Raw genomic sequence first — 26,340 nt, forward strand, 5'->3', positions numbered from 1 at the left:
ACTCACACACACACCCCAACACACACACACACCCCCCACACACCCCCCCCCCCACACACACACACACCCCACACACTACACCCCCCACTCACACACACACACCCCACACACACACGCACACCCCACACACACACCACACACACACACACCACTCACAATCGAGCCCGCGCTTGTTATTTGATTCATAGGATGGTAAAAATAGCAACACGTCAGTCGTCGGCCTTGACATTAAACTACTACGCCTTCGTGTCTGATAAGCTGCAGGAAGCGTCAACAAGATTGCGAAACATTCGACGTTTGCGGACGCATTACAAAACACAGGTAGGGGATGGATTTTGAGTTTTGTGCAAGCTGGTAGCGTGTCACTACTAGTGTGCAATATGTTGGCATGCTGTATTGCAATGCATATAACATGGAGGACTACATTCGAGCCAAGCGCATTGTCGTGTAAATGCAAAGTGTGTAGCACATCTAAAGATAGAAACCTGGCACAACAACGTTGCACATATTGTTGCATCTTTGAAAAGCTCACTACGATGCACGACCAGTTGAAGTGCATAAATGCACTGATGTTTTTGTGCTGCAACATATCTTACATCAAGACAGTAAATTGCTCAGCAACATGACTCCTGTTGATGCATTCAATTCGTGTGATTTAGCAGAAGCAGCTATTAGTACTCTGGCTAGATAAACAGTACAACGAATACTAATGTGTAGCCTATATACTGTGCCGTGCCTTACATAAATAGTGTAAGTCGGTGGACAGAACGTGACAATTTGCAAGCAGCAGTGTCTAAAATCGATATTCAGACGTTGCTCTGTCAATCCACACACTGTAGCCGAGTGTTAAGAAGCACAGGCACTCGTCACGAGCGGGTCGGGATCAAAGTGGGCGGGGCCTGTGCGCTCTCAAGACTACTACTATTGACATCCAAGTAAGACACAGGCCCCGCCCACCTCGTGACGAGTGCCTGTTGTTAAAAGAACCGTGACATTTTCCAAACGTTTGACGTGTGGTCTCAGCTAGCGAAGCGGAACTTTTTTTTGTTATTGAGTTTTGAAAAATATATGTATTATTTTTGTTGTTGCAGTAACTCTGATTGGGCATGCGTATGTATTGCTTTTTGTTCAAACAAAATTGTTTTGCCTAAAAGAGAAACACACTGACTCACGGGTATACACACATACACGCACTGACACAGACAGACAGATTGGTCCTATATATTGATTTTAATGGCGGTCGGCGGGAGGTTTTCGATCCAAAAAACATGACTAGACTGCCATTTGCGTAGAATCTAAAAATAGCTCTGACGTCATATTGTAACGATGAACAAGTAAAAATTAAATTTCCTTTCTCAACTTATGTATTTGGTGCTCTGCTTCTTTCCATGTGTGTGTGTGTGTGGGTGTGTGTGTGTTTCTGTGTGTGTGTGTGTGTGTGTGTGTTTCTGTGTGTGTGTGTGTGTTTCTGTGTGTGTGTGTGTGTGTGTGTGTGTGTTTTTCTGTGTGTGTGTGTGTGTGTGTGTGTGGATGTGTGTGCGTACGTTTGTGTTTACGTTTGTATGTTTGCGCGTGCGTGCGTGGCTATTTACGTGTGTGTGTGTGTGTGTGTGTGTGTGTGTGTGTGTATGTGTGTGTGTGTGTGTGTGTGTTTGTGTGTGTGTGTGTGTGTGTGTGTGTATTTACGTTTGTGTGTATGTATTGTTGGATGCGTGTGTGTACGTTTGTGTTTACGTTTGTATGTGTGTGCGTGCGTGCGTCACGTGTGTATGTGTGTGTGTGTGTGTGTGTGTGTGTGTGTTTGTGTGTGTGTGCGTGTGTGTGTGTGTGGGTGTGTATTTACGTTTGTGTGTATGTACTGTTGTGGTTAACTAATGTCTTATAACAGTCACAGTTGCAAACTAGCTTCCTTCCACAAACACACTGCGAAATTATTTATTTCCAATCTTGCAAAAACATGAGTAAACAAATACTACTGCTAACTTATTTTTTCTTTTTGTCAGGCTACTTCAAGGTACAGTCCAAACACTATGAGATGTGGGAGCAGCAAAAGTTGAACTCTCCGACAAACAGCGTGTGCAACAACCAACAAGCCCGTGCTTTGGTAGCTGCGCCAGAGTGTTCCTCAGTCTGTGGTTCCGCATTTTGTCATGTTGTGGTCGGATAGTAATGACTTAATTTTGTTTTAATAAAAACATTAACTCAATACCCATTGAAACAAATGGGAAATCGCAGTTTTAGAAACGATATTGCCCATGACACTAGTGACCCTATTCATGACAAGGTTAGGGACAACTTTGGCACCTGTCGTACTCTGTATTATGAGAGTGTGCTAACGAAGAGGGCATCCCCTGACATTTCCAATCTTTGCGTGCACGTGGTCATTGAGATGAGAAAATCCAAAGGGAATAGCGACAGCAGCCTTGCAGATGGCGACAGCGAAACAAACAAAGGTTTACACTTCTACAGAAAGTTGTAACGTGCACATACCTACAGAAGAAAATAAAACCTTGTAAAGGCAAAGGTCAGGCCAAACGAGAGAGAGAAAGAACTTTTTTTTTACACTGATGATCATGATAGCGTGTGCGAAGAATTACGTTCACGGGTGTTCCAAATATTGTAAAACAAACTCCTTCGCACAGTCATGAACGTCTTGGACATTTACGAGCTTAAATCCAAGATGTAACGCAGCATTTTCAGTTTTAACACCAAGACAGAAAGCGTAAGATCGGGACTTTTTCTTAATAAACTTTACATAGTCCAGCTATGTGGTTGCTAGGGCTGCGTACTCTCCACTGACATTGTAAATAAGGCGATTCTGTATTGCTTAACAGAGCGCGTGTCTTCATCAATTTCCTGTTGACAATTCAACTCCAGATACTGTAAGCATTATCAAAACCTCAAGATGGCGTTTTCTAGCCACGAAAGACAATGTCCAAGCTTACTAAACGATTCAGCTTCTTTTCGCTCTTCAACTACACATCAAACATACCGATTTGAATTTGCCCGGCTTTCAACGTTTGCAAAACTGGACCTGGCTGTGTCGCCAATTCGTCTCGCGCAGTCTGGATTCTACTATGCGGAAGAACTTGATGACATTACATGCTTTAGTTGCCACGTCACCAAGTGTCAGTGGACACACGAGGAAGGGCAAGTTACCGCAATTCACCTGAGTATTTCTCCGAACTGTCTGCATGCAAACTCCCGAGACCAAACAAACGTTCCAATAAAACACGACATCCTTCAAGTCTTGTTCCCGGATTCAACACGGCAAAATGATAGTGACAACGCCGATGCCTCTTTCACAGAAGAGGAAACCACTGATTCACAAGGCCAATCGTCTGTTTCATTCTTCACTTCATATTTTTCTCCCAAACACGCAAATGGTCTGCTATCAACACAGAGCAACGGAGTGGACATTCTGGGTGGCTCAAGTCTGGAAATGATGCAACCCATTTCCACCAAAGGCAATGGAGAAAGAGACATTTCCGGCGGGGAACCTACTGTGACCTTTGCAGACATTGAACTCAACGGACACGTTTACCCAAGAAGCTTTGATACGTTGTCCAATCAACTGCTGACACTTCAGGGTTTTCATTCCCCTATTCAACCCGTTCAGGCACCAGAAGCATTTCCAGACAGCAGCAGTTTTCTGGGACACGCTGCAAGCAATGGCGACCAAGAACAATTGCAAGAAGACTCCGAGGGAGACAGTCTGGACATGAGACGGGCTGCTAGTCCGTCGAATGCGTCAGTGAGAGTCCGACTGTCCACCTTCTCCGACTGGCCGGCGGCAGGACTGCCCAGTCCTCGGTCCCTCGTCATCGCTGGCTTCTACTGCATGGGTATAAAGCTGTTAATTTTCTTTTCGGTACTAAATTTAATCCGACGAGGGCTTGAAACTCAGCGTTTTCGATGTCAAATGTTTTGCACATAAACTGATGTCTTCATGCAGTTGCTGATTACATCTAATCTCTTACTTTCCTTCTCTTTTAGAAAATGTTTGTAAAGGTTTTGGCTTTGTTTGCAGTTGAGTTCAGGCTGCATTTATTTTCTCAACTTTAAACATATGGATGTTTTTGCATTGTTCTGTTAAATACTGTATGCTACTGGACGATTGGAGGAATGAGCGGATGTACATTTGGCTGTGCGATAACAGAGCAAAGGATCATAATTTGTTTGAAAACGTCCTCTAGTATGAATACAAACAAGAAAGCGACTCGCAAAGAGACAATTCGTAAATAATGGTATATGTATTCAACAGGAACAGGTGACAGTGTGCGCTGCTTCTACTGTGGCGTCACATTGCGTAACTGGAGAGAGAATGACGATCCTTGGGAGACCCACGTGCGATTTCGTTTTTCCTGCGATTACGTCATGACAGTCAAGGGTGAAGACTTCATTTGTCAGACACAGGTCAAACTTGCAACCGGCCATCCTGTGTCTTCTACGCCGATTGTAAGTCAAGACATTTAGTTCACCATACAAGATAATTATGCATTTCAATATTTTTAACAGAAAAAACAAGTTGCGAATAGTTTCTTGCAAGTCCAATGCATTTTCGTTATGTGCGTGTTTTTTTAGCGTGTGTGTGTGGAGGGGGGGTCTGAGTGTGTGTGTGTGTGTGTGCATCTCTCTCTCTCTCTCTCTCTCTCTCTCTCTCTCTCTCTCTCTCTCTCTCTCTCTCTCTCTCTCTCTCTCTCTCTCTCTCTCTCTCTCTCTCTCTGTGTATTTTGTGATGTTGTCCCCTTTATAGATTTGGATGCCTGGCACCATTGTTTTTTCAAAACTTTTTTATTGTATGTATTCAATTATTTATTATCTACTCTGTTTATTTATGCATTGACTTTTTTTTGTCATTCTTACCATTTTGTTTTGCAGGCATGTGAGTCACATCTTCAAGCAGACAGTAAGTATCCCGGAAATACAGAAACTAAATCTTAACTTATAGATCTTCTCAATGAAACCAAGTGAACGAAGCAAACGATTTACCCTCAAAGAGAATTGAGATTTTAGAGCTAATTTAATATCCCTATAATACTGCCATTAGGTACACAAAGGTTCACAAGAGCATACAAGGTGACAGGGCCGGACCAAATGAGTTGTAAGGGGGGGGGGGATTCCTCCTTTTTGAGGGGGGCACCTGCGAACTAGGGGGGTCCGGGGGCATGCTCCCCCGGAAAATTTTTGAAAAACGGTTAAAATCTGTGCAATCTGGTGCATTCTGGGCCTTGTTTTGAGGGTTAAGAGCAGCATTGTTTTGGTGCTAAAACTAGTAAAAAAAACCAACAACACTCAAAGCAAGGTACATGCTTTTTCCAGGGGTGGGGTTCCGGAACCCCTGGAACCCCCCCCTGGGTCCGGCCCTGAAGAGCAGCCAAACCCATCACAAACAGCTACTCCACATCTCAGGGATGTGCTTTTCTACCGACGTACCAACAACGTTGAGCTCCTATAAATAGGTCATGCTTTGACAGGGAGACAACTCAATGAAACCAGAGCAGTTTCCTGTGACAAGGGGGACTACTGCGTCACATCTCTCTCTCTCTCTCTCTCTCTCTCTCTTTCTCTCTCTCTCTCTCTCTCTTTCTCTCTCTCTCTCTCTCTCTCTCTCTTTCTTTCTCTCTCTCTCTCCATATCTCTCTCTCTTTCTCTCTCTCTCTCTCTCTCCCCCTCTCTCTCTCTCTTTCTCTCTCTCTCTCTCTCTCTCTCTTTCTCTCTCTCTCTCTCTCTCTCTCTCTCTCTTTCTCTCTCTCTCTCTCTCTCTCTCTCTCTTTCTCTCTCTCTCTCTCTCTCTCTCTCTCTCTCTCTCTCTCTCTCTCTCTCTCTCTCTCTCTCTCTCTCTCTCTCTCTCTCTCTCTCTCTCTCTCTCTCTCTCTCTCTCTCTCCCCAAATGTCTGTCTGTGTCTCTTTTTATCGTTGTCCTTCTCACTGTCTGACTCTGTCTCTACGATCATTCACTCTCCTTGTGCATCTAGAAACATTGTGACTAACAGAAGTTACATGTACATATATGCTCAAAGCTGTTGCTAATCTGTGCACGCCAACAAATAGCTCATTATAATCTTGAACTGCGTTTAAACTTGATAGAGAGCTTGTGAACCTATACCTTCTTACCCCTTTACCTTATTTGTGCATTCCTTGTTTTATTCAAATCAATCAATCAATCACAATATGAAGTTTATATCGCGCGTATTCCGTGGGTACAGTTCTAAGCGCAGGGATTTTTTTTTATTTTTTTTTATGCAATTTATATCGCGCACATGTTCAAGGCGCAGGGATTTATGTATGCCGTGTGAGATGGAATTGTTTTACACAATACATCACGCATTCACATCGGCCAGCAGATCGCAGCCATTTCGGCGCATATCCTACTTTTCACGGCCTATTATTCCAAGTCACACGGGTATTTTGGTGGACATTTTTTATCTATGCCTATACAATTTTGCCAGGAAAGACCCTTTTGTCAATCGTGGGATCTTTAACGTGCACACCCTAATGTACACGAAGGGACCTCGGTTTTTCGTCTCATCCGAAAGACTAGCACTTGAACCCACCACCTAGGTTAGGAAAGGGGGGAGAAAATTGCTAACGCCCTGACCCAGGTTCGAACTCGCAACCTCTCGCTTCCGAGCGCAAGTGCGTTACCACTCGGCCACCCAGTCAAATGATGCCAAAATAGAGTGTTTGTAGATGAAACGTTGATTTGGTTTGGTTTGATCAAGATTTTATTCAGTTTAAACGTGATACCATGATAAAACGAAACACAAAAGAGACACGAACTTAAGCGAACACGTATGCTTTATTAGTTTTATAGACTGTTTCGAAGACTTGGCTTCTGCGTGTGTGCAGTAAACAAATGTCGAACACTTGCATTCACTTATTCAAAAGGCTTGCCTCTCTAATTTATTTACTAAATTCCACCCTTCCTGTTCGTTTTATTTGCATCTCTCGGATAGATTTATTCACGTTGTAACTCCCTATGTTTATGATTGTTGAAGGCAGTACTTGGTCGCCATTAATAAAGCACAGAGTCTACATAATACTTCCACACAGTTCTATTCATTCGCAGAGGAACCTATCCTTGACCATCACGTTGGCTAAAATGAACAGGAAATGGATAGACCAATAGGAGGGGGAAAATAATCACAAAAGTACAGATTGTTCAAATTCAGTGTAGAGTCTTTTCCCTTGACCCATACCTCTCCCTTTTCCGTACCTTCGTGATTGCATCTCCTTTCCAGCAGATGATACGCTTTCTCCCACCCTACAAGTAAGTATGGTGATCTTTTGTCCCTGCATTCAATGTGTTTAAAAGCGAGCATTCTCAATACAGTTGACAAGAAATATATTACGAGCTTCTGCCGGTTATTTTGTTTGAAGTGAATTTTGAAGCCTGGGACAAACTCGCATGGAAATTCGTTGAATTATTTGTTTTCTGAATTAGAGTTATTTATTTATGTATTCATTTATTGTTTGCAGTCAGCAGTGTCAGCAACTACCGTGCTCCACCAAGAAACAGCACAGCTCCGGCTACCCCTCACTCAGACACCACTTCACGAGACAACACTAGCCCCAAGAATAGATCAGAAGAGGGCTACACTATTCCAAGCACTCTCACCACAGGAGCACAGGTGGGCGATGGAGGCACGAGAGTCGAGGTCGCATCAACACAGAACAGCGTCAGTGCAAGCCTTCCTCGTCCAGAAGACCTACAAACTGATGGAGAACATACTTCATCTGAGACACACGCAACCACATCGCATCTGTTTCCAGAGCACCAAGAAGCAACAGCAACACAACAAACAGCAAGACAGACACACACATCCGTGTCTACAGAACATTCCAACAACACAACGAGGGTCATCGGTAACCAGGACGAAGCGACCTACTTGCAAAGTCTCCATGACACTAATCGTCGTCTGCGTCAGCGAGTCACGTGCCGGGTGTGCAGAAATAGGTCAGTGGACACCATCTTTCTGCCCTGTGGACATCTGTGCACGTGCGAGTCGTGCGCTGCCTCTGTCAGGGAGTGTTGTCTGTGCCATGACAGGATCAGGGGCACCGCGCATGTTTACATGGAGTAAGCTCTAATGAAAGTTCGAGAATCTCCACTACTGAATGTGCATTTCGAGAGATATGTCCCAAGAACTTACCTAAAAATGCGTCTTGAGACTGAAGTAAACATGTATTTGTTGACTTTTGAAAAACAAAACAAAACAGGGTGACACTGTCCAGCTTAGAATGAACTTTGACTAGCCTGCCGCGTTTCTGTGTGTTCCACCTGTCCAGTTCCCTATACATAAACGAATCTACGATGACGGACACTACACTAAACGTTTGTTTCACGACTTAATCATTTGACAGGGGTGCACTAAATGTTAAAAAAAAATTGTTTAATGTACCTTCTTCTGAACAATAGTACTGCTAACGTTCTGTTTCAACAAGATTCGTTAGTGAATAAGTCTCAATTGCAGAAATGGTGTCTTGAAAATATGATGAAGAATTGATCTGCTTTCTGCGTTCAAGCATCCGATCATTAGCTTTTTAGAAGTGGGTCGTAACCCTTTGGTGTTTTGCCAAAAAATCCGTTTGGTTTCACAAACCTGTCAATGCTCCCAAGGTATTTCTTTTCCAACAACGGCTTAACGTCTTCAAAACAATTCAAACTCTTGCAAGTACAACAAGTTAACTTTGTCTGCGTTGTCTGTTCCACTGTATAGACGCTACCTTATGTAAAATCAATCTGTTGGCTGATGATGGTTTAGGAATGAATAGTCACATTTGGTTTTATGATAAAGAGCATCGTCACAAAGATGTGCACTCAAACGCATGTGCCATTGTTCATTACCGGCAGTATTCAATGTGCTTGCATTTTTTAGTTGCAGGGGCGGATTAAGGGGGTGGTTACAGGGGTTCCGGCCCCCCCCCCCCCCCTCTCCGCTGTAAAAAAAAATTAAATTGTGACTGTGAATGTTGTTTTTGTTTCTGGCTGAAAAGCCGGGGGAATAGATAATTGTTTAATCATTGTTATTTTTGTACAGTTTTAACTGCCAATCCTATGCGACATGTCTTCCTTCTGATGATACTATATGATGTCGGGAGCAGATATCAGTGAGAATAAATTGCCATTTTGTAATACTAACTTCAAAAGAAATAATAAGTGGCTGCTGACACCATGCAGTTGATCATGTTTAAAATCAAGGATAAGCCACAAATAGTTTATAAAATAGATAAATTTCTTCAGCTTTAGGGGGCTTCGCCCCAGGATCACAGGTTGTAACACCCCCCCCCCCCCCCCCCCCCTTCGGGCTTAACTGCTCCGCCCCTGAGTTGTGTACAATAAGCGCCATTTTACTTTGAACGTTTAACTATAAGTGTGACCTCACATCTTGCTACCATCTGTCCGATAAAGCATATTTACTTGGTTTGCCAACTAATTGTGGACGGTATAGATATGTCTGTTCTCTCTGTTTTTCGTTGCTTAATCTGAACTGTTAGTATGAGGATCAAAGCTTGTTTGATCTGTTGGTGGTATTGTTTGATGCAATGTTGGATACAGGAGTGTAATTCAACACTTGGACCGAGTTGATTGTTTTGGCCTGTAGTTAAAACAGGTTATGTACATTATAAAAATAATTCATAGTTGTATACTACTGAAAGTGGAAGTTTGTACATTTTTTCTATAAATAGCATATTGGAATAGTGGGTAGAATGAAGTCATACAACAGGAGATTATCAAGCAGGTCTTAAAAAGTTGGCGTCATTTTTCTTTGATTTTTGATAGCCGCAGTACAGAAACATTTACAGTTTGTAAACAATTATTACGGTGTGTAAGTAACATGCTTTTTTTATTGACTTGCTAAAGGCTTTTCATTTAACCTCAATAAAATTGTTACACTGTACAGTACTCCTCGGATAAGGTGACCCCCCTTGGGACCCAAAAAATCGTGATCTTATCCGAGGGACACGTTAACCGATCCTCGGATAAGATCAATTTCAGTAGAAACAAGAGGCGAAGCCTTCAAGGCTCACGTAAGAAATCGACAAACAGTAACACAAACTCAATCACTTCACACACACACACACACAGTAAGCGGCATAGGTGACACTGTGCAAGAAAGCGAGACACTAGATCTAGATCTGAATGGCCGATTTCGAAGAAAAAACTAGTCTCGGCCCGCTCGGCAAAATAACAATGACCGAGACTTTCAGTAATTCCTTCGCGTGACGTCTAACCCTCTTACGTCATAATGTGACGTCTTCAAATGTTGTGACGTCTTCAAATGTTAAAGTTTCTACCTCAGACATACATACATACATACATACATACGCACGCACGCACGCACGCACGCACGCACGCACAGACAGACAAAAGTTAGCATCGCATAGGCTACACTTACGTGAGCCAAAAATTGATCTTATCCAAGGAGATCAGAGTTTAGTTTGAGGCCCCATAAAAGACTTCCCGCCAATTGAAAGTCAATGACGTGATAATGGGCAGATCCAGAGAGAGACACACACTGACATACATACTGACACTGACACAGAGACCATCAGCTGCATTAGAGAGAGAGAGAGAGGAGGTGAGGTAAGACAGACAGACATAGAAAGAGAGGAGAGACACAGACAAACTGATCATGACAGAGATAAAGAGAGGAGACGGAGAGAGAGAGACATAGAGTTAAAAAGAGGGAGATCGAGATATAGAGAGAGAGAGAGAGAGTAGGGGGGGGGGGGGGGGAATTGAAAGGAAGAGAGAGAGAGAGATTGGAGGCTGAGAGAGAGAGAGAGCGAGAGAGAGAGAGAGAGAGAGAGAGAGAGAGAGAGAGAGAGAGAGAGAGAGAGCTTCCAAATATCTCAAATTTTCAACAATGTCTTTTATTTTGGCCTAAAATTGCCAATACTCAAATATCGCTTATGACATGCATTACAACATGAGGTCAATTCTAGCCTCATGCCTCTGCAGAAGGGGAGCGGGCACCCTGCAGTTACATCTGTCATCATCCACGGGTCTCACTCTGTCAAAGTGGTTTCCGTTGGCAATTTGATTGGTTCAGCGACTTTTTTGGCGGGAACTATTTTCCAAGTTTTATTTGCGAAATATTTCCTCACCCTTCTCTTTGGGGTTAAATAATCGGGCCAAATAATCTGATGACGTTTACATTTGTGCGTCACTTCTCTTTTGACGTCATATAGAGAAGAAAAAAAATCTGGTAAGGCCGCAAAATTTGGAGATTTTTTTCCGTTTCAGTCAGTTTCGCTTGATCTTAAGCGGTGGTCTTCTGCATTTAGAGACCAGAACGGGGGTCACCTAAAAAGAGGTGTTCCCGTATCCGAGGTCCCGCTAAGCGAGGTTTTCTTAGTCATACAAAGAAGGCTTTAGGTCGGGACCAATTGATTGATGTTATCAGAGGTGTGACCTTCAACGGTAGTGACGTTAACCGGGGAGTACTGTATTGGTATTTGTAGTGTTAATGTGGTGGAGCGCATGCGGGTGTTGCAATTACAAAAAAAGCGAGAGAGGGAGAGAGTACACAAACAATAAAAAGTTTGAATACATTGAATGATGTTCTCTGTCCTCTTTATTGCATAACACTCACGCACACAATCACCAAGCATTTAAAATAAAAGTTAAAAATAGGTTCGTCAGACTAATGCTACTTTTCAATAAACATTTTCAACACTTAGTCTGAAAAAGGTGGAAACACATACTCCAAAATGTGGTGTCAGAAGTGGGGTGAGGCAAATCTCTACTTCGAAAAAGTTCTGTTGCCACAACACTATAAAGTCACTGGTGTAAACACGGTAGTAAACACGCTATGATAAAACACGGTAGTAAAACACGCTATGCTATACATACACGGTAGTAAAACACGCTATGCTATACATACACGGTAGGAAAACACGCTATGGTATACATGCACGGTAGTAAAACACGCTATGCTATACCTACACGGTAGTAAAACACGCTATGCTACACATACACGGTAGTAAAACACGCTATGCTATACACAGTAGTAAAACATACACGCTATCATAAACACGCTATGCTAAACATACGTATACACGCTATCCCACCAAGAGTCCGCTCGGCTGGGAAAACAAAAAGTAAAAGCAAAATCAGTAATTTCCGAAGCGACAATTCAGATCAAAGTATCATCTCACACAGTCATCAACACCACAATTACAATCATTCAAGTTCCAGTATTACATCATGCATGTTTGGTTTTCTCAATCTTATCGTTGGCCTTCTCTTCTGTTGTTAATTACACATCATTTTATTACAGCTGTCAATTTCCAGACAAAACAACAGACCATTTAGCCAAATCCAATATTGGTCCGAGAGGGGACCAACTTTCTGTGCTTGCTGAGATCTAATTCCAACACATTTACATGACCAAAGAACAATCAAATTATTGTGCCAATTCCAAAGAAGATGTACCGATAACAAAAGGTCTATTCTCACCTGGTCTACATCATCTCTGGACACGAAACACTCCCTGGTTCACAACAGCATTCGGTTCCAGGACATCCAGCCAACACACACTCCATCACTCCAATTGGTACACACCAACACACACTTTTTCACTTCACAAATGCATCACAAATTTATGCATAATTCATCCCAAGGCCGGCAAGGCTTGACATGTTCTTTCTCTGCCAGTCCAGGCCACAAGTGCGCGTTTGTTTCAACTTTGGCCGAGTTCATTACAACTTTTACTCATTTTAGTCGGGAAAAGGGGAAGGGGGAAGAGGGTCCTATATGACGCTGCTTGATTATGCGTCGCCACCCCAAACATTCTTTTATCAATACGATCTAAACTAATTTAACTTATTAAGAACAAAACTAAGCATTCCCCATTCAGGAATATTCAAACAAATGCATAGTCTGTGTGTTTTCATTCAAACCGAACACGCAGACGTAACCGATAGACACAAGCTGACACCCCTGTCTGTGAAATGACGAAACCCTAAAACCTACGTCATACCTACGTCATACCTACGATAACAGCCTACGACGCAATACAGGCGCTAGAAATTATAATTCTATTGACACAGTCACACAATGTCAATACAGATTTCTCTCACTCACCACATTCTCCCCAACTTAGCATGACTTCTCCTGAAGGCATGTCTTGGAAACAAAAACATGATGTTAAAACCTAACCACCAAAGAAGTTTCAACAACCAATCAAAACTCAAATTGGGCTAACCTATATCTTCAGCCGTCGCAAGTCTCAGTCACAAAAGCTAATCCTGAGTAACACATTTCGAACCTACATGTCAACCACTATTTAAAGATGCATTGACTGTACCGAAACTATTACCACATTTCGAACCTACATGTCAACCACTATCTAAAGATGCATTGACTGTACCGAAACTATTAACACATTTCGAACCTACATGTCAACCACTATTTAAAGATGCATTGACTGTACCGAAACTATTAACACATTTCGAACCTACATGTCAACCACTATTTAAAGATGTATTGACTGCACCGAAACTGTCAACACATTTCGAACCTACATGTCAACCACTATTTAAAGATGCATTGACTGTACCGAAATTATTAACACATTTCGAACCTACATGTCAACCACTATTTAAAGATGCATTGACTGTACCGAAACGATTACCTTAACAATGCTAACAAAGACTTCGACATGTTGATAACACAGATCAGGAGGGGGGGGGGGGGGGGATTCTCATTGAATAAATAAAGAAAATGATCCCGAGGACAGAGAACAACGTACTGTCAAGGACGCCAAATTTTTTTTCCACAACAAAGTAACCTTAGAACATATTTACATGCCTAACCTGCTCTAAACAATAGGCAACACAGAACAGCTGCTCCCCAACTTTACTTGAACCCACTCCCTAAGAATCCAATAATGTTTCCATGATCCGAAGGAACCGAGGAAGTACGTCAACTGCACGCGAATGCACTGTGCGGGGTTCCTTGTACAAGTTAGTATATAAAATGTAATAATATGTAGATATATCCTTCCCTCCCAATATGTTCAATATTTGGTATTTCAACAATTAAATGTTGCTCACCATGTTTGCTTAAAACAAATTAACTAGCAACGCATAACCCAAGCCCCAGACTTCGCATGGTTAACGTTTCAGGGCGATCCCGGTGAGAAGACACTGTGGGGTTGCTCATGGGACTACCCCCCACTGCATCTTCCATCTCACCGTCGCTCAGGGCGATCTCGGTGAGAAGACACTGCGGGGTGCTCATGGGACTACCCCCACTGTATCTTCCATCTCACCGTCGCTCAGGGCGATCCCGGTGAGAAGACACTGTGGGGTTGCTCATGGGACTACCCCCCACTGCATCTTCCATCTCACCGTCGCTCATGGTGAACAATAAAACAACATTATCACACAAGTGACACTATTCTGCTCAAATGTATACAAAATGCTTGAACATAAACACAGCACACAAATGAGGCAAATATGCAGTAATGCTCACTAGACCCACAAGTCCACGAATTCATCAAAATGTCACTACCGGGTCAGTAGCAAGACATGATAAATCAGATATACAGAACGCACACGGTATCAGGACGCCTGTTCCGCATCAGCCACTGTTCCTCTGTGGAAGATATTTAAAAATTCCACTCACCGTTGGCCGTCGATACGTTCCACTAAATGTCCTTTCACATTACTGGCACGTGCAGAAACAAACACAGTCACCACAGATCCTCGGAAATTGACGGTGTTAAAGTCGTCCACTCCCTGGGGTTGGTCGATAGTCGAGCTGGAGTCTCTCCTCCAAAGTCCGTCCATCACCGGGTCGTTCCAGGTTGGTGACGGGTGGTTCCAGGTTGGTGACGGGTGGTTCCAGGTTGGTGACGGGTGGTTCCAGGTTGGTGACGGGTGGTTCCAGGTTGGTGACGGGTGGGATAGCGTGTATACCTAAACTACTACTACTGTACTACTTTCTATTCTCAAAATATGTGTCCACTTATCTGTACTGTCGGGCGACGCCAAAATGTGGTGGAGCGCATGCGGGTGTTGCAATTACAAAAAAGCGAGAGAGGGAGAGAGTACACAAACAATAAAAAGTTTGAATACATTGAATGATGTTCTCTGTCCTCTTTATTGCATAACACTCACGCACACAATCACCAAGCATTTAAAATAAAAGTTAAAAATAGGTTCGTCAGACTAATGCTACTTTTCAATAAACATTTTCAACACTTAGTCTGAAAAAGGTGGAAACACATACTCCAAAATGTGGTGTCAGAAGTGGGGTGAGGCAAATCTCTACTTCGAAAAAGTTCTGTTGCCACAACACTATAAAGTCACTGGTGTAAACACGGTAGTAAACACGCTATGATAAAACACGGTAGTAAAACACGCTATGCTATACATACACGGTAGTAAAACACGCTATGCTATACATACACGGTAGTAAAACACGCTATGGTATACATGCACGGTAGTAAAACACGCTATGCTATACATACACGGTAGTAAAACACGCTATGCTATACATACACGGTAGTAAAACACGCTATGCTAAAACACGGTAGTAAAACATACACGCTATCATAAACACGCTATGCTAAACATACACGCTATCATAAACACGCTATGCTAAACATACACGCTATCCCACCAAGAGTCCGCTCGGCTGGGAAAACAAAAAGTAAAAGCAAAGTCAGTAATTACCGAAGCGACAATTCATATCAAAGTATCATCTCACACAGTCATCATAACCGGAACCACAGTTACAATTTCAAGTTCCAGTATTACATCATGCATGTTTGGTTTTCTCAATCTTATCGTTGGCCTTCTCTTCTGTTGTTAGTTACACATCATTTTATTACAGCTGTCAATTTCCAGACAAAACAACAGACCATTTAGCCAAATCCAATATTGGTCCGAGAGGGGACCAACTTTCTGTGCTTGCTGAGATCTAATTCCACACATTCACATGACTAAAGAACAATCAAATTATTGTGCCAATTCCAAAGAAGATGTACCGATAACAAAAGGTCTATTCTCACCTGGTCTACATCATCTCTGGACACGAAACACTCCCTGGTTCACAACAGCATTCGGTTCCAGGACATCCAGCCAACACACACTCCATCACTCCAATTGGTACACACCAACACACACTTTTTCACTTCACAAATGCATCACAAATTTATGCATAATTCATCCCAAGGCCGGCAAGGCTTGACATGTTCTTTCTCTGCCAGTCCAGGCCACAAGTGCGCGTTTGTTTCAACTTTGGCCGAGTTCATTACAACTTTTACTCATTTTAGTCGGGAAAAGGGGAAGGGGGGAGAGGGTCCTACATGACGCTGCTTGATTATGCGTCGCCACCCCAAACATTCTTTTATCAATACGATCTAAACTAATTTAACTTATTAAGAACAAAACTAAGCATTCCCCATTCAGGAATATTCAAACAAATGCATAGTCTGTGTGTTTTCATTCAAACCGAACATGCAGACGTAACCGATAGACATAAGCTGACACCCCTGTCTGTGAAATGACGAAACCCTGAAACCTACGTCATACCTACGATAACAGCCTACGACGCAATACAGGCGCTAGAAATTATAATTCTATTGACACAGTCACACAATGTCAATACAGATTTCTCTCACTCACCACATTAAAAGAGTGAATGGTATTGTTGCAAACGGGTGTTAAAGCGAAGGTGAGATGTGGTGCAAAACTTACGATTTTTATACACTGTAGTAAGTAAGCTAAGTAGAGTAGCCATTTCTAGTAAGTGATACATATTCAATATTTATCGAGCATTTAATAAATCTAATCAAATGCATTCTAAGTTCTGTTGACCTTTATTTTGTTGTTAATTGTGTTAAGGTACATTCAGCAAGCCTTAGTAAAATATAGCTGTGGTTTATCCGAGATTGGTGTCACTATATAGTGCAAGGGAGGTAAGTCATGGTTTGTCACCCACGGAAGGGAGGTAACTCATCAAACCAGTATACCGTGTCATTCTCAAGGGTTACCCCCCGCCCGCTATCATCCCGCCGCCCCCCCCCCCCCCCCCCACACACACACACACTAACCCTGCCCCCTGCTCCCCCTCCCTGCCTTCCAGATCATCGCGAATAATGTTTACGAAATGATCGCCTCGGTGAAAGATCACGAGAATTTACAGATTTCTCTCCCCTCTTCAAAAAGGTATGACGCGCTCACTCATGAGGTATGCGTGCTTTGATCAGACGGTAACTACAGTGGGTGTGAGAAGGGGTAAACAAATCACGAAGAACACGTTGAACCAAATAGAAACTTGCCTTGCCTATACATCCAAATGTATGAGCTCACACTGTCATTTTTCTTATCCACATTGGAATAAGATTCGAGAGGTTTCTGAGAGAGGGGAGAGCAGAAACACCCGGGCGAAGCCGGGCCTGACTGCTGGTATAGGATAAAAGAAATGTTTTCACGTGTAAGTCTCCACGAGAAGATGAAGGTCATTGTCTTCTCTGTACTGCGCATGCAAACCACTTTTAATGTTATTACTTGTGATTGTAGCTCTACCTTAGACCATCAGATAAATATTGCAATCCTTAGGGTATTACACATGAGACATGATATCAGTTGTATGATCCAAGAGTACTTTGATTAAGTGCAAGTAAAATGTCTTTCCTTAGCGTATTAAGCATATATTAATTATTTCCAAATATTGGACAAAACAATAAGAATCATTTAAACGCTCAGTCAAACACTACCACTATCTGCAACACATCTGAATCAATGCTACGAGTTAATCGAACGCATGTATTAATACGGAATGGTTTATTACGCAAGGTTGGGAATTTATCCTGATGTTGCCGTGAAATAAACACCTAAGATACACACGTTTAATCAGAATTAAATGCATACTCAGACGAAACAAACCGCATCATAACCAAGTGTGTGTGTCTGTGTACGTGTCAGTGTGTGTGTGGGTGATGTGTGTATGTCTGCGGGTAGAGTTTGTGTGTATGTTATCAGATACATTTGAGGGTACTCATCATCTTTAAAGACCTTACGCAGACAACTATTACAATGAAACTTAAGGCTACATGGAAACATTAGAGTTAAATATCACTTTGGGTTTTATTTATAAGACTCCAAGATCTCATAATGTATACATTTTTGTGTAGATACATATATATATAGAGAGAGAAAAGATATATAACTCATCTCATTTGAATTTCAAGTGAATCGCAACAACAAACATGTTCCAATCGTCCACACATTCCACCAGCCCTGTGCACTTACACACACACACGCGCGCGCACACACGCCCGCACGCCCATACACACACACACACACACATAATCACACACATACAAACACACACACACACAAACAACCACATACATACACACACAAACACACACACACACACACACACACACACACACACACAATAGCAATAACAATAACAGCACTTTATTTTCCATTAAAATATTACATTTAAATTGAAAATTGTATTCGGCACACCCTGCCTTCCTGTAAACGATTATAACGAAACTCACATAGGACAACACACATAAAACATAAAACAAAAAACACAGGTTCACGTATGAATAAACAAGCACACCTATCATATTTCCAATAGCATTGACCCAGAGAGCTGTCCGTGTCAACTTTAAATCTAACAAATATGCAGATAAAATCTAAATAAGGTCAAACGTCTATCACAATCAAATATAATATTGCACTATGTACATATACCCTCTCATATCACAGGAGTTACAGTTTCAAAGCAGAGCAATATCACACACACACACACACACACACACACACACCCCACGCACACGCAAACACACACACACATACACATACACACACACACACACACACACACACACACACACACACACACACACACACGATTCGACCACATACAGGAGATCACAATGGCATTATCAATAAATTGAATGTTACAATAATTATGGTACCAGATGAAGGTAGTCTTGGTTCTGGAATATGTTCTGATGAAAGTATTTTACGCAAGTGTTTTTTTGCAACGTTTGAGTATATTTTTTTTTAAACATTGGCTTAAATGTGGCGCGGCAGAGAAACAGCTGCAAGACTAGAGTTTATCAGGAAGAACTGTCTGGAGGAAGACTTCAATATACAAATAAGCACTTAAACGCATTGATATGTGGCAACTAATATGACACTTTTCCTCCCAAGAAAATTTAAAAAATCTCTTGACTGAAATTTAATTTGAGAAAACACATGAGTGAAAACTGTGAGACTTGTCTTATATCCCTTTAGTTCTTTTGTTTCGGTTTTAGCGAAGGGCAGAAACCTGAAGCATTTCTGACAAATCCTGTGTTAAATCACACACTATTAAGAGATCGATACGCCATTGAAGGAAGGTTTGTTTCTTTAAACAAACAAACAAACAAACAAACTATCAAAAACCAAATCAAAGTGTTTGGTTGTTTTTTACAACACATCGGAATAAAATTATTGTCCATTTTTATCTTCTAATGTATAAAACAATGTGTGTAGTTTTTGTGTTTGTTTGTTTGTTTATTGTAGTTGTACGTCAATACCAATCAAAAATGATTTTAGAAAACATAATAATACGTATGTGCATCGCATTTAGACCATGTATTCAACGATAACCAGACTGGTATAAGACTTTATTTTAAGTAAACCAGAGACAAGTAAAAATCTGTATTAAATAATACCTAACAGTTTAGGTATGTTGTTGTTGCTGTTGAATCTTATTAATTACAGCTCAAAAATGAAATAACATTATTCAAGCCTAGTATCAGCCAAGTTGTCATAAAAAGCCACAGAATTGTCCAGAAACAATCATTCCATGTGGACTAGCGCTGTGGCCATGATTTGCTCATTACACACACAACAATGTTGGATCGCAGCAGCGCACTGTTCGCAAGTGCAGATATGTCCACAAGGTAAAAAGATAGTATCTACGGGCTTAGCTTGACACAGCCGGCAAATGACACGCTGTCTTAGACGAAGGTTGGCACTCTGCATTTCCGGGAAGTAGCTCATCTCATCGTTCTTCTCATCCTCAATTAGTTTTGGGTCAGTATTAAATTTGCGATTGTTAACCGGGCTTTTCCCCTGCTTGTCTGTCCTCTTGTTCTCTGAAAATGTCCAATCACATACATGTAGTCAATATACACAGCAACTGCGACCAAACGTTATTTCTGCAGCACTACATTTAGGCAATAATTGTGAAAGTGTACCTTAAAATGTAGTGTTAATTTAAATAACAATAAGTTCCTAATGTCGGAGGAATTTCCTAACATTATCCCAGGATTAGCCTATTTTTTAAAAATTAATGTCCGGAAGACATTCTTGCCACTTTTTTTCAACATCAGAGTGGGTTTTTTTTCATAAAAAGTTATGCATGTAGACGGGTCTAGTTCTTTTCAGTTCAAGTACATACTTACAAGATACCGATTTATTGAGATATCATTTTAAAACGGTTATGATTTAATCACAGTTCACAAACAATCACAAATGAGAATAAAGGAAACCTTACAAAACATAACGTCTTCACATAGTTTGTGTGATAACTAAACAATAGACATAATAAATGATCCCATTACAACCAAAATTCAAAATGTCTTATTACTGGAAACAGTTACATTTAAACAAAAATGTGTTTTAAAGAGTTTTGTTAAAAGTTGTTGAGTTTGAGATTCAACTACTTTATAGTCAATCTACCACAACTCTGGCAATAAGTTGAAGATATAAGACCCGTGTATACAAATACATGAGGCTGAAAAAGTTACCTACCTTTTTAAATAAGATATTCCAGGCGTTACATTATCATGACCAATTGTATCTCCATGGTACACAATTTTTATGTTCCATTCAATAGCTTTCGGACCAAATAAAGTCCCGTCGCGATATAACCTTGAATGGTTGAAAACGACGTTAAACACCAAATAAAGAAAGAAATGACTAAATAAAGCGTTATTCCTGCATACGTAATGATGTGTATCTTATAATCAGGATAACAAGAATATTTACCTTTCAGCGACGAAGGTTTGGTTTTGGACTTCTTTGGTGTTCCCTGTGTATCTTCAACGTAGATACTTCTGTCCCTCTTCACTTCAGGGACTGTCTTTGATTCAGGGCTTTTCTTTGTTTCGGGAGGCATTGTCAACCGTTCGCGAACTGCAATATTGGTCGCAATGGGTGCATGAATAAAGTAGTAAAACAAAATGTTAACTACGTAGTATCAAGAAAACAAATCGCGTGCCTTCCTTCCAAGTGTGTGTGTGTGTGTGTGTGTGTGTGTGTGTGTGTGTGTGTGTGTGTGTGTGTGTGTGTGTGTGTGTGTGTGTGTGTATGAGTATGTGGGAGGGGGGGGGGCGAGAATTATCTCTCTTTCTCTTCCTCTGTCTCTCTCAGGCTCTGCTCCAATCTACCCCCTCCTCTACCTCTCTATTATACCATTCTCAGTTTTCTCGAGTTAACTGTCGTTGAGCTGACAAATCTGTTATGATTCCCGAAATAAAACTTAAAAGTCTCTCATCGCCCCAAGCGCTACACAGTTCAGGTTGGGTTTCTTAATTATGTGACCACACACCATGAATATTTTAAAAGTAAACGTTTGAGCGCTTGGTGACTCAAATTGAAAACGGCTGTGTTTTGAGTGGGCCATTCAGACTGTAATTATTCTTGTTACGCCTTCTGCGCCACTCATAATTGTCATCCTACATTTCGCCCCTGAGTGGTATAGAGATACCGATTTAAAATTTAGCCGAGAGCAACAGAGTTAGTGTTGGGTGTTAGATAGATGACAACACACACGAGGAAGGTCTTAGAATTAGTGTTTGAGCGTTCTATTTTTCAAATCTAAATGTTTTGTTTGGTACCCATTTTAGGCGGTGATATTCTCAAACGGGCAGTGTTTTTTTTTTAATGTAATGCGAAGTGTGTTCGCCCTTTATGGCACAGAACGTGCATGCGTTTGCTAGAATAAAGGATTGACTTCCTCAATCCAACGGGTTTAATCTATTTTGACGAATGGCTTACCATGAAAACTAAATACATGTAGAGAACAATGACGAATGCAAATCTGAACTCCTGACACAGGAGAGATGTGCGAAGCAAACCGCTCGCTGATTACAATTCATTTAAGTATTTGCCAAAGTTTCGGAGCAGTTTTGAACAAATCATTGGAGGCGTTTCTAAATTACATTACAGCGAATGCAGGCTGTATGTATCACAGTGGATATATACTAACCATCGTTTGATGGACTTGGAGCACGGACTTCAGTGACCTGGAACAGAGAAAGCATAGGTGCAACTAAGCGGAATAAAATGCACACAGAGGAAGAAGAAGAAAACTAACAACATTATTATCGGTTAAGCACAAAAGGAACAAGGATGGCAAGACTGAGAATATGACTCCACTGGCAAGTCATAACTGAACTGCCAAACAGTAAGCAGATAATGCACCTTTTGCTAATAAGCAAATAAGCATGGAATGCTTTATACACCTCAATATCCGTGAAAATCATTACGAATACGCAAATTTACTATTATTCTGTTGGCGACTTTGGATTTTACAACTGAAGATCACAATCATCATTCAAGACATTTCCCATTGGTTGCTCCATACATCTCTGAATACCAGTCAATCTTTACATCAACTAACGTTTTTTCCAGGCACGTCGATACGATCCTCTGCCAATCTGGTAGGAGTCTGTTGGGTGAAATGATCCTTTCTTACTGTCGCTGCATAAGAACAGGATATTTGACAGCGTTCATGTACTTTCCACGGATCATCTTTTTTCCTCAGGTTTGAGAATGTGAAACCGCAATAGAAACACCGCACGCTGTCACCAGTACCTTTAAAAGAGTGGGAACAGATTATTTGACAATATGTATTGTACAGTGTTGTTCAGATTCGAAATAGATGGTTAGATGTGCCCTCTCTAACAAAGATTATGACACGGTATTGTCCCTTTTTGATTTGCTGGAACGCTTTCCATGTTTGTTTCTTTGTTTGTTAGTTTGATTGTTTTTTCATTTTTCTGTTCAAATAACTCTTCTTTGCAGAGTTATGTTGAAGATTGAGTAAGCAATGTTCTCAGTCTTTGTTTTGTCATAGTAGTGACTCTAAAACTGTACAGAGGTCTACAAAACATTCCTAACAAACGAGGATCATGAAAAGCTAATCGTGTCTTTGGGTTCGAAGGACCAAGCTAATAACAAAAGTACAATGTGGTCCATGAAGTGTTTTTGTTTTGTTTAGTGTTCATTTTTTCTCTCAATTTTAACAACTAATATGGCACCGTTGTGACCTTCAAAGGCAAAGATTGAGGTTCACCTGAAGCAGTAACTTAGCAAGGTTCAAAGACCTCCCAGAAAACGATAGCTTTCAGAACATGACCCCGTTGTTAATTTCAGACTTAACAAGGGTCAACCAGATATTCACTATGCTTGAACGTGATTCAAACCGGGAATTGTGTTAAGCATATATCTCCAGCTTCCAAAGGTTCAAGGGAATGATAACTGTCCACGTTTTGATTGGAACACGACCCCGCTATTACAAGGGTAACCAACATTTTCTTGTATCTGAAAACCATCGTATCCTGTCAACTAAAGTAGTTTCAAAGCTCTAGCCTCCAATCAATGCCACAAGTAACCCTGCATGTTAATTTGTGTTTTGTCATTATATGCTAATGCTGCTGAATCTAGCTACAAGCTCTCCTGCTTGCTCAAATGAGTGGAAAACTGATCACTTTTTAGCAGTGTCTTATCAAAGAAAATTGTAACTACAGCGCACAACCAGTATATTTCATCGAAATGATTAAACAAAATACAAAAACAAAAACTGTCAAATGAAATCAATTTATTTTTCTCAACATATCTTATTGCTTGGAATGTACATGTGTATAGAAAGAGAGAGAGCGACAACTTCACAAAACAAGAGAGAGAGAGAGAGAGAGAGAGAGAGAGAGAGAGAGAGAGAGAGAGAGAGAGAGAGAGAGAGAGAGAGATAGAGAGAGAGAGAGAGAGATTGAGAGAGAGAGAGAGAAAGAGAGAGAGAGAGAGAGAGAGAGAGAGAGAGAGAGAGAGCGCCAGCCAGCCAACACGAAGACAGTCAACTCACCCGTGTAATAAAACCCTGCCCTAGCCAGTGACTGTGGATCTGGAGCATCTGTGCCCATCCACCCAGAGAAAGAGACAACCCTGGCAGTCAACGCAACGTGCGCGGGACTGGCTGTTCCACTCATGGTGAGGCTGCTCAGGTCGTCATCGCTGTGTTCAGGCGTGTTATTACAAGGTGTTTGGGCGTTGCTCTGATGTTGAGATGTTTCACATGCTTCTCTTCCAGGGTGTGAATTCAGGACGTGCTCTGTAAATCTCTGCTGATCGGAAACTTCGGCTGAACTATTGTGTTGAGTATTTGTTTCAAGTTCAGGGTTGCTGTGTGAAGTGTTACTATTTCTTTCATAGACCATGCTTGTTTCTTTTCTTTCACCTGAAAACAAACCAAAATTGTAAACAGTGCTTTGTCCTGATCTATTGGTAAAATGAAATCACAATCAAATTGTCAATGAAAAGTAAGAACTCATCTGAGGGTGTGTTTTTCCATGTGGAAAAGAGTTGGCGGCCGATAACGTATACACAGTTTACAAGTTAAGAACTTTGTTTTAATGTATCTTAAACACAGTCTGCTACAATATGTTTGCTGCAATATATGTCTTCCCTAAAATAATTAAAAGTGTATGACGAAAAAATATCAACATTGCGCTTGCATACACATGATATGTTAAAAAAAAAAACAGTTGTAAACTATAGTTATATACATACCGTCTCTTAGTTGACTCAGAGAAGAGACTGTCATATCCTGGAACGTACAGAAAGCATAAGAAAAAGTGAGACAATTACTTGGAGAAACTAAAGTAAGCTATATATGTATTATGTGCTCCCCAAAATATGTACTTATCTTCATATTGCTCCCAATGATGTTGATTGACCAGATGGACATTAAATGTTTACGGGCAGTATAGTTAAGACCCTGACATTTATGGGGATATCTATTTCAATTTTTGATGTACATTGGTCAATGTACTGCGAGTCAAGAATTTAAACTGAACGGCGGTCGATTTTCGTCCGGATCGGCGGTATGCGTACGGCGTGTTTTGTAAGAGGAACTTTCAAAAACTACTGGACGTCAGGAGGTCAAATTCGATCTCACGGGGAGTGAAAAAAACAAGACTATTGCTGATAAAAGGCATGGACGCCGAACCTAAATGTTACGAGGATGTTCAAGCAAAGACGTGTAGATAAAAAAAAACATCTTCAACCGAGTGGGTGCTGTTTTGAGAACAATAGCAAGCCCAGCGCCTTTGTTGCTATTAGTTATCTAAGATTTGCATTGTGTGTAGACATTGGTTTAGTTTTTGTGTAATATCAACAACTTATCAACCGGAAGTGTAGAAGCTAAAATGTCTTGTAGGAGCCAGTGCATACGAATCTTCATGATGATGTTCGAAAGTGTGAATCGTGTCATGCTTCAACTGTGAACGTAGGCATGTATAATGTATAATGTACAATGGCATGTTCACTGGTTTTCGAAACCCTCAGCAGAGATGGGCAACACGTTACTCAGTAGTTTCTGAATAGCACTTGTCCTTTGTCAATGTCCATCCAGTTTGAAAGCCTCGTGCATACCACCAATTTTGTTGGAAAATGAACGTTGGTCATTTCAGATTTCTGACAAGAAGAACATGTATAAATAGCATTCAAATGGATATCATTATAACATTCAAGATATGTTCTATGTTGCAACTAAATTTGAATGCAAATTAGGTCTGAAAAAAAAATTGGAAGCAGAAAAAATAGCTGCCTTATTACATTATTTAGACTAACCTGTCGTCCCTAATTAACCCCAAGAAAAAAAAGAAGACAGTAGAAAAAATGCTCGGATACTCGCATGTGCATTTTGTGCGTGTGTGTTCGCATGTACATGTATATACAATAATATGTGTTCTTTTGCGCGCGCGCGCGCGCGTGTGTGTGTGTGTGTGTGTGTGTGTGTGTGTGTGTGTGTTTGTATGTGTGTGTGTGTGAGTGTGTGTGTATGTGTGTGTATGTGTGTGTGTGTGTGTGTGTGTGTGTGTGTGTGTGTGTGTGTGTGTGTGTGTGTTTGTTTGTGATCAGTTTAGAGGTGGTTCCTTTACATATTTTCTTACTACTAGGTAAACTTTACATGGACTTACGTCTAGTTTAGGCGATACGACTCGCTCCTCAGTTTGTCGAATAGGGCTATGTGGGGTAAAATGGTGTTCCTTGACAGACTTTGCATAGTTGCAGGATATA

At 41.2% G+C, this 26,340-nt stretch overlaps 3 protein-coding genes and 1 long non-coding RNA gene across 4 annotated transcripts in view; 1 reads left to right on the top strand and 3 right to left on the bottom strand.

The window, feature by feature from the left end:
- The first annotated feature begins 214 nt into the window (after positions 1-214).
- LOC138961758 (E3 ubiquitin-protein ligase XIAP-like) lies at positions 215-9,016 on the top strand. Its single transcript, XM_070333427.1, has 5 exons — positions 215-321; positions 2,004-3,845; positions 4,265-4,458; positions 4,882-4,909; positions 7,483-9,016. Exons 2-5 carry the CDS (start codon positions 2,906-2,908, stop codon positions 8,085-8,087), a joined length of 1,767 nt encoding a protein of 588 aa, XP_070189528.1. The 5' UTR covers positions 215-321; positions 2,004-2,905; the 3' UTR covers positions 8,088-9,016.
- Positions 9,017-11,567: 2,551 nt separating this feature from the next.
- On the bottom strand, positions 11,568-16,651 carry LOC138961761 (uncharacterized). Its single transcript, XR_011454302.1, has 2 exons — positions 12,470-16,651; positions 11,568-12,096 (listed from the first exon to the last, which is right to left on the bottom strand). It is a non-coding gene; the product is annotated as an uncharacterized lncRNA (long non-coding RNA).
- A 2,176-nt stretch (positions 16,652-18,827) lies between these two features.
- Positions 18,828-22,897, bottom strand: LOC138961762 (death-associated inhibitor of apoptosis 2-like). Its single transcript, XM_070333432.1, has 4 exons — positions 22,664-22,897; positions 22,250-22,286; positions 21,028-21,174; positions 18,828-20,132 (listed from the first exon to the last, which is right to left on the bottom strand). Exons 3-4 carry the CDS (start codon positions 21,155-21,157, stop codon positions 19,834-19,836), a joined length of 429 nt encoding a protein of 142 aa, XP_070189533.1. The 5' UTR covers positions 21,158-21,174; positions 22,250-22,286; positions 22,664-22,897; the 3' UTR covers positions 18,828-19,833.
- A 732-nt stretch (positions 22,898-23,629) lies between these two features.
- The window catches only part of LOC138961116 (baculoviral IAP repeat-containing protein 3-like), a 3,941-nt gene continuing 1,230 nt past the window's right edge, over positions 23,630-26,340 (bottom strand). Inside the window, exons 2-5 of the mRNA XM_070332716.1 lie at positions 26,241-26,340; positions 24,829-24,865; positions 24,125-24,496; positions 23,630-23,658 (exon numbers count right to left, since the gene is read on the bottom strand). The exon at positions 26,241-26,340 is cut by the window's right edge and continues 94 nt beyond it. Of these exons, the coding sequence (XP_070188817.1) occupies positions 23,630-23,658; positions 24,125-24,496; positions 24,829-24,865; positions 26,241-26,340 (538 nt within the window). The remainder of the gene's footprint in view (positions 23,659-24,124; positions 24,497-24,828; positions 24,866-26,240) is intronic.

This window comes from Littorina saxatilis, linkage group LG3 (genome assembly GCF_037325665.1).
Source record: "Littorina saxatilis isolate snail1 linkage group LG3, US_GU_Lsax_2.0, whole genome shotgun sequence".
Lineage (NCBI taxonomy): Eukaryota > Metazoa > Mollusca > Gastropoda > Littorinimorpha > Littorinidae > Littorina > Littorina saxatilis.